General features: G+C 41.4%; 1 protein-coding gene across 3 annotated transcripts in view; it reads right to left on the bottom strand.

Moving 5' to 3' along the window:
- Positions 1–3754: 3754 nt before the first annotated feature.
- The window catches only part of TTC17 (tetratricopeptide repeat domain 17), a 147885-nt gene continuing 133902 nt past the window's right edge, over positions 3755–17737 (bottom strand). For 2 of the 3 annotated variants that reach the window (XM_047775947.1, XM_047775946.1), the window contains 3 exons: positions 8358–8477; positions 6463–6606; positions 3755–4865 (listed from right to left, as the gene is read on the bottom strand). In XM_047775947.1, the coding sequence (XP_047631903.1) occupies positions 4734–4865; positions 6463–6606; positions 8358–8477 (396 nt within the window). In that variant the 3' untranslated portion in view covers positions 3755–4733. Of the gene's footprint in view, positions 4866–6462; positions 6607–8357; positions 8478–17737 lie in introns of those variants that run through there. The other variant, XR_007134378.1, reaches the window with a different exon arrangement.

The following is a 17737-nucleotide window of genomic DNA, read 5'->3' on the forward strand; positions in this document are numbered from 1 at the left end:
GAAGGCGGCACCCAGTATATAGTAAGCCCTTCGTAAGTGCTGAATGAATGACATAGCACTCTTCACGTGATCTTCTCCTTCCTGCTGTTGGGGTTCTGGGCTTTCCACCCACATCGTACGGTTTTTGAGGAAACCAGTCTAAAGGGAATGAAATATCTTGCTTCTCCGTAATGGAACTTGCAACACACACACACGCACACGCACACGCACACCCTTCTGTCCCAGAGTCTCTGCTCTCAGTCTGGCTAATAGGCTGATAAAGGAAACCCTGTCACCTGTCACTGCCCAAGGGTCCCGCATCACTGATGAAGGAGGCAAGGCCAGCTTTGTACAGAGGACTCCCCTTCCTGGATCCAGTGAGGGAAGGGATCCACTCTGAAGTCTCTGCCTGCTGTTGTCTCCCTAGCAGTGGACGAGCCAGCAGCAGGGCAGACTGGCTTTGAACTTCAGCTTTTGTGGTTATCCCACTGGTCAGAGTGCCCTCCCTGGATCTAACCCATGCTTTCCTTTTCCGTGGAGATGCAAACAGACAAGTCCAGCTCTACCTACGAACGTTTAATTCAGCCTCCATTGATATGAATGACACAACAGACAAGGCTTCTGCCCTCACGGAGTCACAATCTAGTTGGAGAGATGAGGCTGAGGGAATTAGAGGGCGCAGAGCCCACTCCTGCATGTCAAAGACCCAGAAACAGAATTCTCTGACAGATTCCCTGTCCCAGTCCTCTGGGGGGTGCAGCCTCTTCTGGGGGCACACACCTCAGTTTGGACACTCCAAGCAGAGCCCTCCATGACTCAGCCCCTACCTGGCTTTCCATGCTTTTCTTTTGCAACTCATTTAAAATTTTTTTTTTTTTGGCTTTTTTAGGGCCACATCTGTGGCATATGGGGTTCCCAGGCTAGGGGTTGAATCGGGGCTGCAGCTTCCGCCCTACACCATAGCCACAGCAATGCTGTATCTGAACGCTGTCTGTGACCTACACCACAGCTCACAGCAGTGCCACGACGGGAACCCCTGCAACTCATTTTTCATTCCACAAACATGCGTTGCGTGCTTACCACGTGCCAGACACTGCTGGCCACTGTTGGTGATCCTATGTGGTGGGAGAAGAGAGTGAGGGTGGGGAAAGTGGCGAGAGGTGAGGCTGGGGCCGATTATCAAAGACATTGTAAGCTGAGCCAAAGAGGTTTCCAATCCTGAGGAAAATGAAGAGCCCCCCTCCAGCTTGCACTTGAAGTTACACTTCAGTGTTTCCCACATGCAGTGAACTCCCACATTTCCGTGCCTGGGATCACGCTGTTGTCACTACCTGAATGCCAACTCCTCTCACTTCTCCCCCTTTCTCCCCTGAATTCAACTGGTTTTCTGAGGCACTGTCCCTGTGAACCAGGACGTCACACTCCTACAGCAAGGGTGATAACCCCTTTGGTGACACTCATTGCCTGTATGGAAATGAGCCGACTGTATCTCTCATTTCCATCGAGATGCCTAGAGCCATGTCTGGAAATATCTACATCCCCTGCTCTTACAACATATGGGCCTGGTGTACACAGTTGCTTATTTTATGGTGAACGGAGACGCAGCAATGCCCTGGAAAAGCTATAGCAGCATCAGGAAGAAGAGACTGGTAATTGAGAGGGAGAGGGAAGACTACATCGGGGGCAACTCCGGGGAGGACATGTGGGGAAGCTGTTCTCACTTAACCCACAGGGTGCTTACTGTCCGGCCTCTCAGCCCCGGCCCTGAGCCACCCACTGTTCCTGACCCATGTAAAGCACTTTTAACAGGGACACGCACACACTGCAGGACCTACAGATGTCAGCTCTCCTTCTTAGCAGGAGTCTTCGATCCTGCCACCGCATCTTTTCCCAATTCTAGAAAGAAATTAAGACTTTTAGTCCAATTCTGGACACTGATTCAAAAGCTTGATTGCTTAGGAAAGTGATTCCTAGCCGAGAAGGTGAGGGATTTGCCCTCCGAGAGCATTTGATACAAATACTTGAGGAAAATTTTATTTTGTGCTTTGGCGGATTTCCTTTCTATCTTCCAATTCACTCTCTCTTCAGCTGTGTCTAACCTACTGGGTTTAACGTGTCCATTGAGATTTTAATTTCAATAATACGTCTCACCCAGAGGATTCCCAAGTGGTTCTTTTTCACCATGTCTACCTGCTCATGTTTCATCATCTGCTACATGGATGCTTGTCTTTTAACTAACATTTTCAGCAGTCTTTTCAAATTGCTCTATCGCTTCTTATACATCAGGAACGCTCCTGTTGCTGGGAGTGTGGACTCTGACCCTGCAGCGCTGGAATTCCCCAGTTACACCTCCAGCACAAATACCCTCTGTGAACTCCAAATTTATCCAACTGTCCACTCAACAAATTCATACGGTCTGTACAAAACTAAATTCCTTATCTTCCCCCCAAGTTCTTTTCTAACTTTGGTCTTCCCACCTGGTTCACAGCAAATTCCTCCTGATGACTCAGGTCAAAAGATCCTAGAGTAATTCTGACTCCTCTTAGAAGAGGTCAGATCATGTCATTCCTCTGCTCAAAATCAATGACGTATGAAGTCCTACACCCCCGTCCCCCCCAAAAAAACCCCAGTCAAACTGTATAATCTAGCTCACCTGTCTGGCTTATTCCTCTTACTCTCCATCTTGCTCACTCTTCAGCCACACTGGCCTATGTTTTGAAACTCTGACATCTACCTGTGCTGTCCCATGTCATGTAAAGGGATTACAGAGGATAGGGCCTTCGGAGTCTGAATTCTTTCGTTTATGTAACATGGGGGTGGGGGGGAAACTACAGAAAGATCAGTGGTTGCCAAGGGTTAAAATAGTGTTTTGATTTCAAAAGAGCAGGGTGAGGGAGTCTGTTGGGGGTGTTGGAAGTTTTGTATCTTGATTGTTGTGTTGGCTGCATGACTCTATGCCTTTGTCAAAACTCACAGAACTGTACACCAAAGAGTGAATTTCATGGTTTGTAAATTAAAAAGCCAAACCAAACCAAAACGAACTGTGGGTGAGTTTCAGGAAAAACTGCATGCCACATTGTGGAGAGGTGGGGAATCTATTCAGACACATTAATTCATAAGTATTCTCCGAGTGAAGAGTTCACATTATTCAGCAACAAATGGGCTCGTTCTCAAGTCATCTGACAGAACGGTTTGAAACAGGATTCCAGCTGCATAAAAGAGTTCACAGGTATGTCTGACCTCCCACCTCCTTCTAAGAAATGACAAAGTCTGTGCTACAACCAAATTCTCTAGGTTCAGTGAGAATTTGGGGAGAATTCTTGAGAGAACCATGGTCTGATAATGCTCTGGGAAGGTCTACCGAAACCCTATGCTCAGTGCAGTCCTGTCCAGAGGGAAGCCCGTTTTCACAGCGGTGTGACTCTCACCAAGGCTCCCCCTGAGGCTTACTGGATGAACTTTAGGATCAGTGCTCACTGTCGGGGATGCGACTTCAAGGCCTAGATGATACTTCCCTTCCCGGGAAGGTCAGGTATCAACTCTGAACTGATGGTGCATCTTTCCAGGTCAAATGTGTCACGTTAGTAAGCTCGTCCACTGTAAAGCCTAGTGATGGACGGTTTCTCCCCTCACCCTGCTGTTGTGGAAAGAGAGAGAGAAGGAGACTTTCTTCAGCTCAGCCTAAGACTTGAGAAGATCTGGTCCGGAGTTAGAGCGAGGCTTCAGAGCTGTGCAAACAAGCCTGGTTCTAAAGATACACCACACCACAGACCTGTTTTCTTCATAAACAACTTTTATTTTTGTCCTCAGTATGTGCCCTTGAAGATTCCCAAAAGTCTGGAGTTTCTGACTCTCCTGGGACCAGAGGTATAAGCACTGTACGGAAACACTCGACCCCGGCTCATCACTCTCTCGAGGGGCTACGTTTGAAGGCCTCAGAGAGAGCGAGCTGACACTCATGCCTTTTTCCAAGATGGGTAACACAGTGAACAAAGAATTAGTAAAACACAGACTCAGTCTGTAGAGGGCTTCAAATATACATATTCTATATATATAAACCTGTTATATAGGATTTCAACTTATTGGTTCCTTGTGACTTGTAATTAAAGTACAAATGATACAGATGTTGTACATTGCTGATTTCCCCTTCTCAGCCCCCCTCCCTCCCCAACATAAATAACATCACAAAGGTCAGGTGATCCTAAGAGTTTCTGTTGTAAGTATTTTGTTTTTAAAACCATTTCCCCTTCCTCCCCCGCAAACTACCTCTGAGAGTTTGCAACAAGCAGCGTGGGACGGACAGGACCAAGGGCAGCAGATCTGGCGGACAGAGCGCAGGACGGTGCTCCGCACTCCCGGGCACCAGGCAGGCTTTGCGTTTCCACCGACCACAGAGGCTACGACAGGAAGCAGAGAACGTGCAATGCGGTTTCGTCCTCTGCCAAAGAGGAGAAAAGCCCTAAAGGCAACGAGGTCTCGGAGACAGAGCACAGCTCCAGAAGTGTCTTGGCTCAGTATTTACAGAATATCTTTAAGCTGCATTTTCCTTTTAAGAAATTTATGTTTCTGAGGTTGGCTGGGGGAAAGAAGGAACTTAAACCAATTCCCACATATGTAAAAGTCCTGTTATATGACTTAATTCAGTTATTTTCACACACATCATTAAAAGTAGATACTGACAGTGATTGGTTTCTTATTCTTTTTTTGAAGAGCATGAGAAAAGAGAGAGAGACGGGAGAGAAGGGAGGGGTGAGCTAAGGAGAGCGCCGTCCCTTCTTCAGCATTAAGTGACACTGGATGGTCTGGATGCGGTTCTTGGCTGGGACAAACTCGGGCTGCAGCTTCAGTGTAGATTCGTACCACACCAGTGCCTTTTCAAACTCCTCCTGTGAGGGGCAAAGGGACAAATGTGAGAGGTGTGCTACCACCAGACTAAATATATATGGTGACTTCTTTTTTTCGGAAAAGCACATCTGTGAAAGTGACAACCCTGCAGTGTCTTCTTAGTGGATCTAAATCTCCAAGGAAAAGTCTAAGGTCTGGAAGAAACAGCTACCTCCATCCCCAAGGTACACTTCAATGGAAATGATGGCAGAACCCCAGAGCCAGAGGGAAAGGGGACGTCAGCTTTACCAAGATTTGGCCCAACAACAGCAGTAATCGAGGTCGTGACAGTAGGAATCGACATGACAGAGTACCTCCTGCGTGCCAGGCTCAGTGCGCGGTGCTTTAGGAAATCCTCTCATTTCATCCTCACAGAAACCTCAAGAACTATGTCTGGCAAAAACTTATTAAGCATCTGCCCGAATTTTCTACTGAAATTGGAAAGATGGAAGTAACACCATGTATCTCAATTAGACTTGTAAATTTTACAACAGTTTCTTCTTCTAACCCTTGAAACTATGAACACGGCTTGGAAGCGATCACGACCACACTGAAGGTGTTCATCTGTCACCCGGACTGATGCTCCCAAAGAAGAGCCCTCACCAGCGGGTTAAATGACTCCTTCTGGCCAAAGGAGAGGCAGAATTCCTCGTTCACAGCCGCAATTTTCGCATTCACGGGGGACGAAAATAGATTCTTCAATTTTAAGAAACAGAGGGGGAAAGCTGCACACTCAGCAATGCCTACCTGGCCAAATTATATTTCCTGCCTTTGAAATCAAGGATGACACATAAAACTTCGAGCCTGAAGCTGCTCGTTCTATTAACCTTTATTGAGAGCACCTTGGGAGTAGCCCCATGAGGGACCCTAAGCTTTGGATGAAAGTGCATTGCATGATTCTCAGGGTAAATTCAGCTATGACAGCTTCTGCGGGCCCCTGGGACTTAAGTTTTGAAATCAGTTTTTGTTCTGACCAGAATAGAGGGTTCTAGATGACAACTCTGCCATTTTGTCTGTAACTGATATCCTACAATACTAGTGGCATTCCATCATTCATTAAACATTTGGTGAGCACCTACTATGCACCAAGTACTGTGGAATGCTAAGAACAGGGGAATGAGTCTTTCCTTAAGAGCTCCTGGTCTAGGGGGAGGGACAGATACTTCAAAAATTATAAAACGAGTTGAAGATACAAAGAGAGAAACATGCACAGGGCATCGTAAGTGCAACCGCAAGGACCAAGCCCGACCTGGAAGGAAGAGAGTGCGTGTGTCCACGTGGAGCACTGGGTAAGGTTTTCTGGAACAGGGGTGTCTCCAGAAAACTGCAGGTAAACCTGACTCTACTATTAGTGTTAAACCCATGGTGAGGAACTACGTAGTTGCAAACCGCTGGATGAATTTCCTGTATTATTTAAAGAAAAAACTAACACATCCCTTACCTATAAAATTATACTTCTGGTGGAGAGCTAGCAAGTTTAGACACAAAACTTAGAGGAAATTGGAAGGACACTGACATGGTCAAAGAAGGTTTGAAATCAAAGATGTGCCCCAGAGAGAAGGCGGCAGAGCAGGCCTGCTCGGCACGTGCCAACCTCACCATTGCCACATAGACATTGCCCAGCGTGAAGTGGTTCACAGCAAAGTGAGGCGCGATCTCCACCGCCATGGTGGCCACGATGACAGCATCGTTCCAGAGCTTGGCATTGTGCAGGATGTTGGCCAGGCTGATCAGGGGCACGTCCTGGGAGAGGAAGGAGAATGTGAGAAGGGAAGGCAGGTTGGTTTCTGAGCTTTCAGTCTTGGCTGTGGTGTTCATAAGTAATACGGTCAGTGTTTTGGCAAATGACAGAGTCGTGCAACTGGATGGGGAGGGGCTGCTGTTTGCTACGGGTCTGGGATTGGGAAGGCACTCGCACTGGCCCATCCAGGCAGTACTTCTTCCATTGAGAGAGTCAAAGAGACAAAAACAAAAATGTCAGTTGGGTAAAGAATCTGCTGAGTGAGGTTGCTGGTTTCCATCCTGCTGCAAGCTGCTCGTCTCACTGAGGACTGCTAAGGAATGGTTCGAGGCCAGACACTGTTCTCAGACCACACTCCGAGGCATGCTGCCACAGAGCCACGGTGTGTTCAGCAAGGACTGCTGTACCATCTGAAGCCAGGGCTGGCAAGCTTTGGCCCCCAGGCCCTGTCCAGCCTGCTACTGATTCTTGTAACTTGTTTATTTGTTTTGGCCTCACCTGCAGTATGTAGAAGTTCCCACGCCAGGGACTGAACCTGTGTCACAGCTGTAACCATAGCCACAGCAGTGACAACACTGGCTCCTTAACCCACTGAGCCATGAAGGAACGCCTAGTCTTGTAATTTTTTATTGGAACATATCATGTCCATTCCCTTAGGGATTTCTGTGGCTGTTTTCATGCTATCATGGCAGAACTCAGTGATGCAACAGAGGCTGTCTGGCCTCAGGACGTAAATTTGTACTATCTGACCATTTACAAAAAAAATTCTTTGCCCCCTGACCTAGAGTCTTGGCCCCTCCCTGTTACCTAGCAGTACAGAGCACAGAATCATGGGTTGAACAAGTAGCAGTATTGTTATCACAAATATTTACTAATATCACAAATATTTATTCCCTTTAAATTCATCACCTGAGCAACTGCTACTTACATTGCAATGCTCTAGGTCACTGGGTTCTACAGGAGATACAGAAGAAACAGAAAAAAAAGACCCATCTTTGTCCCTGCTGGACACCCATGGAGTACATGTCATTATATGAGGTCCCAGAGGTTTAATAACTTGCCTTAGGGATCACAAAGCTAGTGAGTATATGCAGAACTCAGCAATGTCTGACAGGGAAGCTTGCTTCTTCCACCATTCCACATACTGCTCGTGTGAGCAAAGAGGACACAGCCATGTCTTTAGGAAGTGTGAGACTGGGGATGAACACAGAACTAAGTACATGAGGATACAAATGTGCTATTAAAAAACTACATTCTCTGTCATCATAACAATGGCTTTTGCAGAAGATTGAAGCTGGGTGTTTGAGTTAAAGACCAGGATCCAGTTGATGTATACAAAGAAATGGAAATCTGCTCCTATTTCCCTGCCTGGAAGCAAATGCCAGTCAGAAGTATAAGCAAAACAAGTACAACAGGCCAGGATCCTGCGCAATGAGCTAAACCCGGTTGACTTCTAGGCTGATGGCCTGCCTAGGCCAGTGTGTCTGCTGTCTGCTGGGTGGCTCAGAATACAGGATAAGGGGTATTAAATGCAAGTTTTTTACAGTTATCTTCCCAATTGCCACCTTGCTGAGCCTGAGGTAGGGAGGGTACGAGAGTGGGTGTAACTCACAGGCTTGTGGTGGCACGAGTGGGGCTGTTAAGTTTTTCTGCCCCATCTTAGCCTTTTGCCACTTTCTTCCTGGCTGAGCCAAAACCTCAGAGTAGACCACCGGGCAAAGGAAAGGACTCAGGAAAGCTGAGTCCCACTCACCTTCATTTGGTGTGGAGCATAGTGGAGGGCCTGGCGCAGGCAGTCAATTGCCTTCTTCCCTTGGCCTTTCACCCTCCAGTAGAGGGCCGCCATGCTGGAGAGGACCCAGGACGTCTGGTTCTACAAAGGAATGGTCAGGGAAGGCTGATGTCTCTTAGGTAACATACTAAGATTAAAAGCAGTGACTAACACATGTATACGACCATTTAACGGAGTATTTACCTGGCTGGTGCTGGCAGTCTGCCATGCACCTTATGTTTATCCTCTTGTTAATCCTAATAACAATCCTACGATTGATTCTACGATTACGGCCTTTTTATAGATAAGAAAACTATGATCCAGAGAGGTTAAATATCTTGTTCAAATCCAATTTCTAAACAGAATTATACTTCATGCCCATATTCTTCTACTCTTAAATTTACTTAGCTTTTTAAACAGGTAACTCATTCATGTTTCAAAAATCAGAAACTATATAAAGTTACACAGTGAAAAGTCTCCCTGCCATCCCTGCCTCTATTATATAGCAGTTTTAGTTTCTTATGTAATCTTCTAGGATTTCTTTATGCTTTATATAAGCAAATATGAATAAAGACTTATTTCTCACCCCTCTTTTATATGAGGTAGCCTATTACTTATACAAGAGGTAACATTCGTCTGCAGTTTGCTTTTTTCACTAAACAATGCACCCTGGAGATTTTTCTACATCAGTGTGTGGAAAGCCTCTTCATTCTTTTGTTATCAGCCACATAATATTTCATTGTTTAGAAGTACCATAATTTATTTAACTAGGTCCTTAGTAGTGAATATTCCTCTCTCCCCCAGTTTTTCACTATTACAGACAATGTTGCAAACATGACCTTGTATAGGTATGATTTTGCATTTGTAGGATACGTTTCCAGATGGGGACATGCTATGTTAAGGGAATACATACATTATTTTGGTAGGAACCACCAAATTGCCCTCCATAGGATTGTAGCAATTTAATTTCCCACCAGAAATATACACACATTCCTGTCTCCTTGTGGCCTCACCAAGGAGCCTGTTATTAAACTCTTGGATCTTTGATAGCTGAAAATGTGGTTTAAATCTGCATTTCCCTCCTTATAAGTGGAGCTGACCATCCTTTCATGTTTGACAGCCTTTTGTATTTCTTTTCTGTGAAGTACCTGTTCTGATATTGCTACTTTTTCTGTGAGGTCTTTGCCTTACATATATGAAAAAGCTCTTTATGTATTAGGGAGATTAGTCCCCTGCCTGTATATGAATTATAGATACACCCCCTCAGGTGTCTGAAGTCTGACTTTGGATTTATGGTGCTTTGTGTGATTTAAGGTTTTGATTTCTGCATAGTTCAGTTCATTAATCTATTCCTGACGGCTTCTCAATTTTCAGCTGTAATTAGGAAGGTCTCACTCCAAGGTTATCAAGAATTTTTACCATGTTTTTCTGCCATCACTTTTGTAGTTTCATTTTTCACATTTAAATCTTTGATCCATTTAAAATTTAATTTGGTGTAAAGTAAGATATGGCTCCAATTTAATTTTTTTCCAGATGGCTACTAAGTTGTCCTAGTAATATTTCATGAATAATTCATCTCTACCCCCACTTTACCATATACAAAATCTTCGTACTTCCCTTAGGTCTAATATTCGGTAATTTAGGTCTAGTTTTGAATCTTCCTATTTCATTTGCCTCTTTCAATGGCGAGTCTCTAACTACTAGCCATTATAGATGAGGCAATCCGAAAACTTACTCTATTTTCTTTCTTTCTTCCAATCTAATTTTTTGGTAATTTTATCATTTTTCATTGGCAGGGCATGTAGTATTTATATTCTGTCACCCGATTTCCCATCTCTGTTCTTGAATTGGTTCTACAGTTAAAATACATTCCCTGATGACTGACACTACACCTGGGTGGCTAAAGTGATGGGAAAATTATTCTCTGAGATTGTTGTTATGGGCTGAGTTGTGTTCCTCAAAAGTCATATACTGAAGTCACAATCTCTATACTTCCAAATGTAACTATATTTGGAGATAAAGACTTTAAAGGAATGATTAAGTTAAAATGAGGCCTTTAGGAGTTCCTACTGTGGCACAATGGGTTAATGATCCACCGTCCCTGTGGAGGCACTGGTTTGATCCCTGGCCCAGATCTGGCCTTGCTGCAGCTGTGGTGTAGGTTGCAGCTCCCGCTTGGATTTGATCCCTGGCCTGGGAACTTCCATATGCCTCGTGGTTGGTCAAAAAAGAAAAAGGCCATTATTGTGAGGCTCTAATTTAACTGGGTGGCTAGCTGCAAGCCAAGGAAAGAAGCCAGTTGCAAGCCAAGGAGCCTCAAGGGAAAAGAGCCTGCCGGCACCTGGATCTCTGGCTTGTAACCCCCAGAACTGTGAGAAAATAAATTTCTATTGTTTAAGCCACCTTTTTCTGTAGTATTTTGCTATGGTGGCGCTAGCAAACTAATACAATCATGTAAGTTCAAAACTTTTTGTTTGCAGCCTTCACGCCTGAAGGACAGTTGGCTGGATATAAAACCATGGCTCATTCTTCTTTCTTTTCTTGGATAATTTGCTGGCATTGCTCCATTGCCTCTTGGTGTGAATGTGTGCTGCACAGAAATCTGAAGCTAGCCCGATATGTTCCTCCTTCTTCGTCCTTCTTCATGACTTGACTCTTTTGACTGGCTTCCCAAAAGGATTCTTTTTTTTTTTTTTAAAGAATTATCTTTCTTTAATGCCAATATTTGATACATACATACCAAAGGGAGAAAAATATATAGTGTGTGTATATATTATATGTAATTATATAACATATACACTTATGGTGTAAAGCATAAAATAATGACTATCCCAGAAACCACCACTCTAAGACAGGATGAACCTGTATGTCCTTACACCATCCTCTTGCCTTTTCTCCAGAGGCACACCCGATCCCAAGTGTTGTGTTTATTATCCCACTGTTGGGTTTTTTTTTTTGGGGGGGGGGGTCTTTTCTAGGGCCACACTCGCAGCACATGGAGGTCCCCAGGCTAGGGGTCTAATCGGAGCTGTAGTTGCCGGCCTACACCAAAGCCACAGCAATGCAGGATCCGAGCCACGTCTGCGACCTATACCACAGCTCATGACAACACCAGATCCTTAACCCACTGAGCAAGGCCAGGGATTGAACCCATAACCGCATGATTCCTAGTTGGACTCGTTAACCACTGAGCCATGACGGGAACTCCCCCGCTGTTGTTTTTAAACACTGTTCTATCACTCACACACACACATTTGCCCCAACAATACATTATTTAGTTTACTTCTTGTGCATTATACAAGTGCTATAATATTATAAGGTGTCTTCTGGGATTTGGGCTTTTTATTCAATACTCTAGATCTAAGACTCACCCCTGTTGCTATATGTAGCTTTAGTTTATTCAACTTCCTTGCTGCACAATTAAATGTCCATTAAGTGAAAATAGTATAAGATAGCATTTATCCATTTTCTGTGAATGGGGGGGGGTGGTTTGAGTTATTTTCTGTTTTTAAGTTTCCTGTTAGCAATAAATGTGCAAAGAAGTTTCTCTAAATACCTAGGAGTGAAATTGCTGGGTTATAGGATGTGCAAATGTCCAACATAAAGAGAAAGCCAAATTATTTCTTAAAGGTGTTACGACAATTTACAACCCCATCAGCAATGTTTAAAACTGCCTCTTGCTCTATATCCTTTCTAATTTATCAGTGGGGATAAAATGGCATCTTGCTGTGGTCTTAATTTGCATTTCCTAATTATTATTGAGATTGAGAACTGTTTCTTGTGTTGATTGGTCATACATATCCCTTTTTTTCTGTGAAATGTCTGTTAATATCTTTTATACATTTTTCTATTATCTTTCTCATCACTTTATACGTTCTGCATATTAATCTTTGTAGGTTAAGTGTGTAATACAAATTTTCTCTCACTCTGCCTTCTCTTTAATTTAAAAAATGTCTTTAATATTTAAAAATTTTAAACTTTAATGTAGTGGAACTTATTAACATTCTTTTCTTTAGCTTGTGCTTCTATATCTTCTTTAAACCCTTTTTTACTGCAAAGCCAGAAAGATCATCTCCCGCATTTTAATTTTTTTTTTTTTTTTGTCTTTTTGCCATTTCTTGGGCTGCTCCCTCGGCATATGGAGATTCCCAGGCTAGGGGTTGAATTGGAGCTGTAGCCGCCGGCCTACACCAGAGCCACAGCAACTCGGGATCTGAGCCGCGTCTGCAATCTACACCACAGCTCACGGCAACGCCGGATCCCCAACACACTGAGCAAGGCCAGGGACTGAACCTGCAACCTCATGGTTCCTAGTCAGATCCATTAACCACTGAGCCATGAGGGAACTCGCCGCATTTTAATTTTTAAAGGTTTGTTTTTGATACTTGAGTCTTTAATTCATATAGAATTAATTTTTTGTGTATGATGTGAGGTGAGGATTGAAATTAACTAAGTGCCCAGCAAGCTTCCTGAACAGTCTCTCCTCTCCCTGTTGATCTTCCAGAGTTCTATGTATGCTGGAGACTGTTTCTAGGCATTCGATTTAGTCCCCCTTGTTATGTTTATTCCTTAAGCAAATGGCATTATCTTATTATATACTTTTTCATAAAAGTCAGGCAATTTTCACAACAGTGTTCTTCTTTTCAAGAATGTCATGTCAATTCTTTACCCTTCCATATAAATGTAAAGATCTGCTTTTCAAGTGTCATGAAAAAAACCTGTTATTTTAATAGCATTGACTCTATAAATCGAACTGGGGAAAACTGACTTGTTTACAGTGTGCGTCTTCTTATCCATGAACATTGCATATCTTTCCATTTATTGAGGCCTTTAAAAATGTCTTTCAATAAAGTTTTATTACTTTCTGCATATAGATCCTATGATTTTTTAAAATTAGATTTAGTATTGGGAACCTTCTATTTTTGTAACAAAGTAACATTTTAAAAATTATGTTTTCTAATATTTATTGCTTCTGTATAGAAGTGCAACTTATTTTTATTTATTGAATTTACAAACAGCCAACTTGATAAAAATGTTCTTTTTAAAAATCTGTAGATTCTTTTAGGTTTGCTATGTAGATAATCAATATTTATGAATAATATGTTGTTTTTTCCTACATAATACTTATGCTATTAATTTCTTTTTCTTGATTTACTGTATTTGCTAGGGCTTTTAGTACAACGTTGAAAAGAAGTGATAATGGTAGGCATTCTTTTCCCTGATTTCGAAGAATTATTTTACTTATTCCCCCATTAAGAATTATCTTTGATAAAGACGTTTTGTTGATTGTTCTCATCAGATTAAGGAGTCCTTGTCCATTCTTAATTTGCATTAGCTTTACTTTATGGATGTACTGAATTTTATCAAATGCAATCTACTGAAATGATTTTGTAATTTTTTCCCTTTAATCAGCTGAATGAAATTTAAGGTTTTCCTAAAGTTAGACTGTTTAGTTTTATATTTCTGGAATAAACCCAACTTGGTTAAGTTGCAACTACTATACACACACACACACACATATGCCCGTGGATTCAGTCTGTTAATATTTTGCTTATGGTTTTGATACCAATGTTCGTGAGTGAGATTAACCTATAGTTTTTCTCTCTGATAATGTCTTCGTCTAGTTTTGTTTTCAAGGTTACACTAGTCTCTAGGAATAAATTGAGCAGTTGTTCCTTTTTCTAAAATCCAGAAGAATCTGATGGTATATTTCTCAAAAGTGTGGTAGAATTCACCAGCAAAATCAGTGGAGTTTGTTTTATTTTTTGTGAGATTTTTGTTTGTTTGTTTGTTTGCTATGCCCATGGCATGCAGAAGTTCCCAGGCCAGCGATTGTACCCTATGCCACAGCAGTGGCCCAAACCACAGCAGTGACAGCTCTGGATTCTTAACCTGCTGAGTTGGCAGCGAACTCCATGAAAAGATTTTTTTAAACCGATTGCTTCAATCTATTTCAGAGTTATAAGACCCGAATCAGTTGGATAAATTACTTTTTCCCTAGAAATTTGTGTTCTTTATCTGATTTCAAATTTATTGGCATAAAGTTGTTACCTGTATCCTTATTTCTTTAGTCTGATATAGTATGGCTATAGTTTTGTTTCCCCTTGTACCTTGTATTGGTTATTTGTGCTTTCTTTTTTCTTAATTTTGCCAGAGGTTAATTTTACTAGTTGTTTCAAAGAAACAACTTTTGGAGTGTTGATCTCCATTCTATTTTCTGCTTCATTGATTTCTGTACCTAATAACAGAACTTAAAAATACACAAATCAAAAATTGATAGAATTAGATATAAACAAATTCAAAATCATAGCTGTAGATTTCAACATGCTTCTCAATAACTGATAGAAGTAGGTTAAAAAAAATCAGTAAACATAAAGACATGAACAAATTATCAACCAACTTGACCTAAATGACACTTCTAGAACAGTCTAACAGCAGAAGACGCATTCTTTTCTGGTGCACATGGAACATTTATCAAACATATTCTGGGCATAAAACAAATCTGAATAAGTTTAAAAGAATTCAAATCACATGAAGTATATTCATTTGCCACAAAGGAATGAAGTTAGAAATCAAGGAGTTCCTGTTGTGGCTCAGTGGTTAAGGATCTGGTGTTACCATGAGCTGTGGTATAGGTTGCAGACTCGGCTTGGATCCTGTGTTGCTGTGGCTCCAGTGTAGGCTGGCAGCTACAGCTCCGATTAGACCCCTAGCCTGGGAACCTCCATGTGCTGTGGGTGCAGCCCTAGAAAAGACAAAAAGACCACACACAAAAAATTAGAAATCAACTAAAGAAAGACATCTGGAAAATATCCAATAGTTGGAAACCAAATAACACACTTCTAAATAATTTATGGGTAATAAAAAGATTATATAAGAAAATTATAAATCATTTAAAACTGAATGAAAATAAAAATATTACAACTAAAATTTGTGCCATGTAGCTAAAGCAGGATTTAGAGGGAATTTTTAACAGTAAACCCCTGCATTAGAAAAATAAGAAATGAAGTTTCCATTGTGGCTCAGCAGGTTAAGAACCTAACATAGTGTCCATGAAGATGCAGGTTTGATCCCTGAATTTGCTCAGTGGATTAAGGATGTGGTGTTGCTGTAAACTACAGCATAGGTCACAGATGTGACTTGGATTGGTGATGCTGTGACTGCGGCATAGGCCTGCAGCTCTAGCTCTTATTGGATCCCTAGCCTGGGAAATTCTATATGCCTCAGGTGCAGCTGTAAAAAGAAAAAGAAAAACAACAACAAACAGAACTAAGTTTCCATACTGAGAAACTAAAAAAAAAAAAAAATTTAAGCAAGTAAAAGATAGGAAAGATAGGAAATAATAAAGATTAGAACAGATTATCAATGAAAGAAAAAAAAACAATAAAGAAAAATCAGTGCATCCAATCCACTCATTCATTGGGAAGAGCAATAAAAATTGATAAACTTGTAGTCAATATGATCAGGAAAAAAGAGAAAAGTATACGAAGTACCAAGATCAGAACTGAAAAGCATAGTATGTTACTACAAATCCTACAGATATTAAAGGACTATTATGATAAAGGACTGTTATGAACAACTTTATGTCAATAAATTCAATGACTTTACACTTTCCTTTAAAGACACAATAAAGCTCACTCAAGAATTAAGATAATTTGAATACTCTCATTAAATAAATTGAATTTATGGTTAAAAACCTTTCAAAGAAAACTTCTCATCCAGATGGCTTCAGTGGTGAATTTATATCAAACATTTAAGGAAGATACAATACTAATTCTCTACAAACTTCCACAAAAATAAGGTGGAGGGAAAACTTCCCAACTCCTTATGTATAATTAGTCATTATTATCCCAATACCAAAACTAGACAAAGTATATCAGGAAAACCAGACTAATATACTTCATGAATATAGATTCAGATATAGTCTGATTGCCTTATCAAGAGTAGAGAAAGGTGTATATGTTGGTTTGTCAATTTCTTTCATTAAATCAATCATTTTTGCCTTATGTACTTTGAGGTTCTTTTATTAGGTATGTGTAAGGTTAGAAATTGTATATATTTCTGGTAAATTAAAGCTTTTATCATTATATGGTCATTCTCTCTGACCCTAATAATTTTTTCTGTTTTGAAATATATTTTTTTAGATAACTAATATAACTATATCTACTTCTTTTTGATTAGTATATTCCTTTTTTATTAGTATTTTCCCATTATTTTCAATATTTCTAATATGTTTTAGGTATGGTTCTTATAAAAACATGTAGCTCCTTTAAAAATTTTCCAATTTGGGAGTTCCCGTCGTGGCGCAGTGGTTAACGAATCCGACTAGGAACCATGAGGTTGCGGGTTCGGTCCCTGCCCTTGCTCAGTGGGTTAACGATCTGGCGTTGCCGTGAGCTGTGGTGTAGGTTGCAGACGCGGCTCAGATCCCGAGTTGCTGTGGCTCTGGCGTAGGCTGGTGGCTACAGCTCCGATTCAACCCCTAGCCTGGGAACCTCCATATGCCGCGGAAGCGGCCCAAAGGAATAGCAAAAAGACCAAAAAAAAAAAAAAAATTTCCAATTTGACATTATTATGACTGTTATATCACAGATTCTTTTTAAGATTATTTATTTATTTATTTTCTTTATCCCGATTCCTGAATGCTTTTTCCCATTTTTTGGCCACTTCTTGGATTTTTTGTTTTTGTCCTCGGATTTTTTGTTTTTGTCCTCCCCTTCTTACTTCATTTTTATTTGTCTTTTTAGGGCTGCACTCATGGCATATGGAAGTTCCCAGGCTAGGGGTCGAATCAGAGCTACAGCTGCCAGCCTATACCACAGCCATAGCAACACAAGATCCAAGCTGCATCTGAGACCTACACCACAGCTCACAGCAACACTGGATCCTTAACCCACTGAGCAGGGCCAGGGATCAAACCTACATCATCATGGATACTAGTCAGATTTGTTTCCTCTGTGCCACAACAGGAACTCCCTGCACATTCTTTTAAAGGTTAAATTTTTACTCAATATTTAACAAAGTCCTAGTAATATATTAACTCACTCCCTCACTAAAAGGGCCTTTGAATGCCATAACTCTGATCATCCCTCTTTCAAATGTACATTCAATTTTGTTTAGTATTTCAGTTCAGTCATTTCTTTTAAAATCTCCCAAAGTGCCTTCTACAGACAATGTCTATTTGAGTTTGCTCACCTGTATAATTTTATTTGCTTAGTAAATCTTTTGTTTCAGACAGTCCTTCTTTAGTTACCATACAGAAAAGTTCCTTTAGGGTGGGGCTCTTGGTAAACTTCCAGCTCTTTATCTTTAAGCGCCTTTATTCTTCCCTCATTATAAAATATACAATTCTAGGGGGCCCA

This window comes from Phacochoerus africanus, chromosome 4 (genome assembly GCF_016906955.1).
Source record: "Phacochoerus africanus isolate WHEZ1 chromosome 4, ROS_Pafr_v1, whole genome shotgun sequence".
In the NCBI taxonomy this organism is placed as follows: Eukaryota; Metazoa; Chordata; class Mammalia; order Artiodactyla; family Suidae; genus Phacochoerus; species Phacochoerus africanus.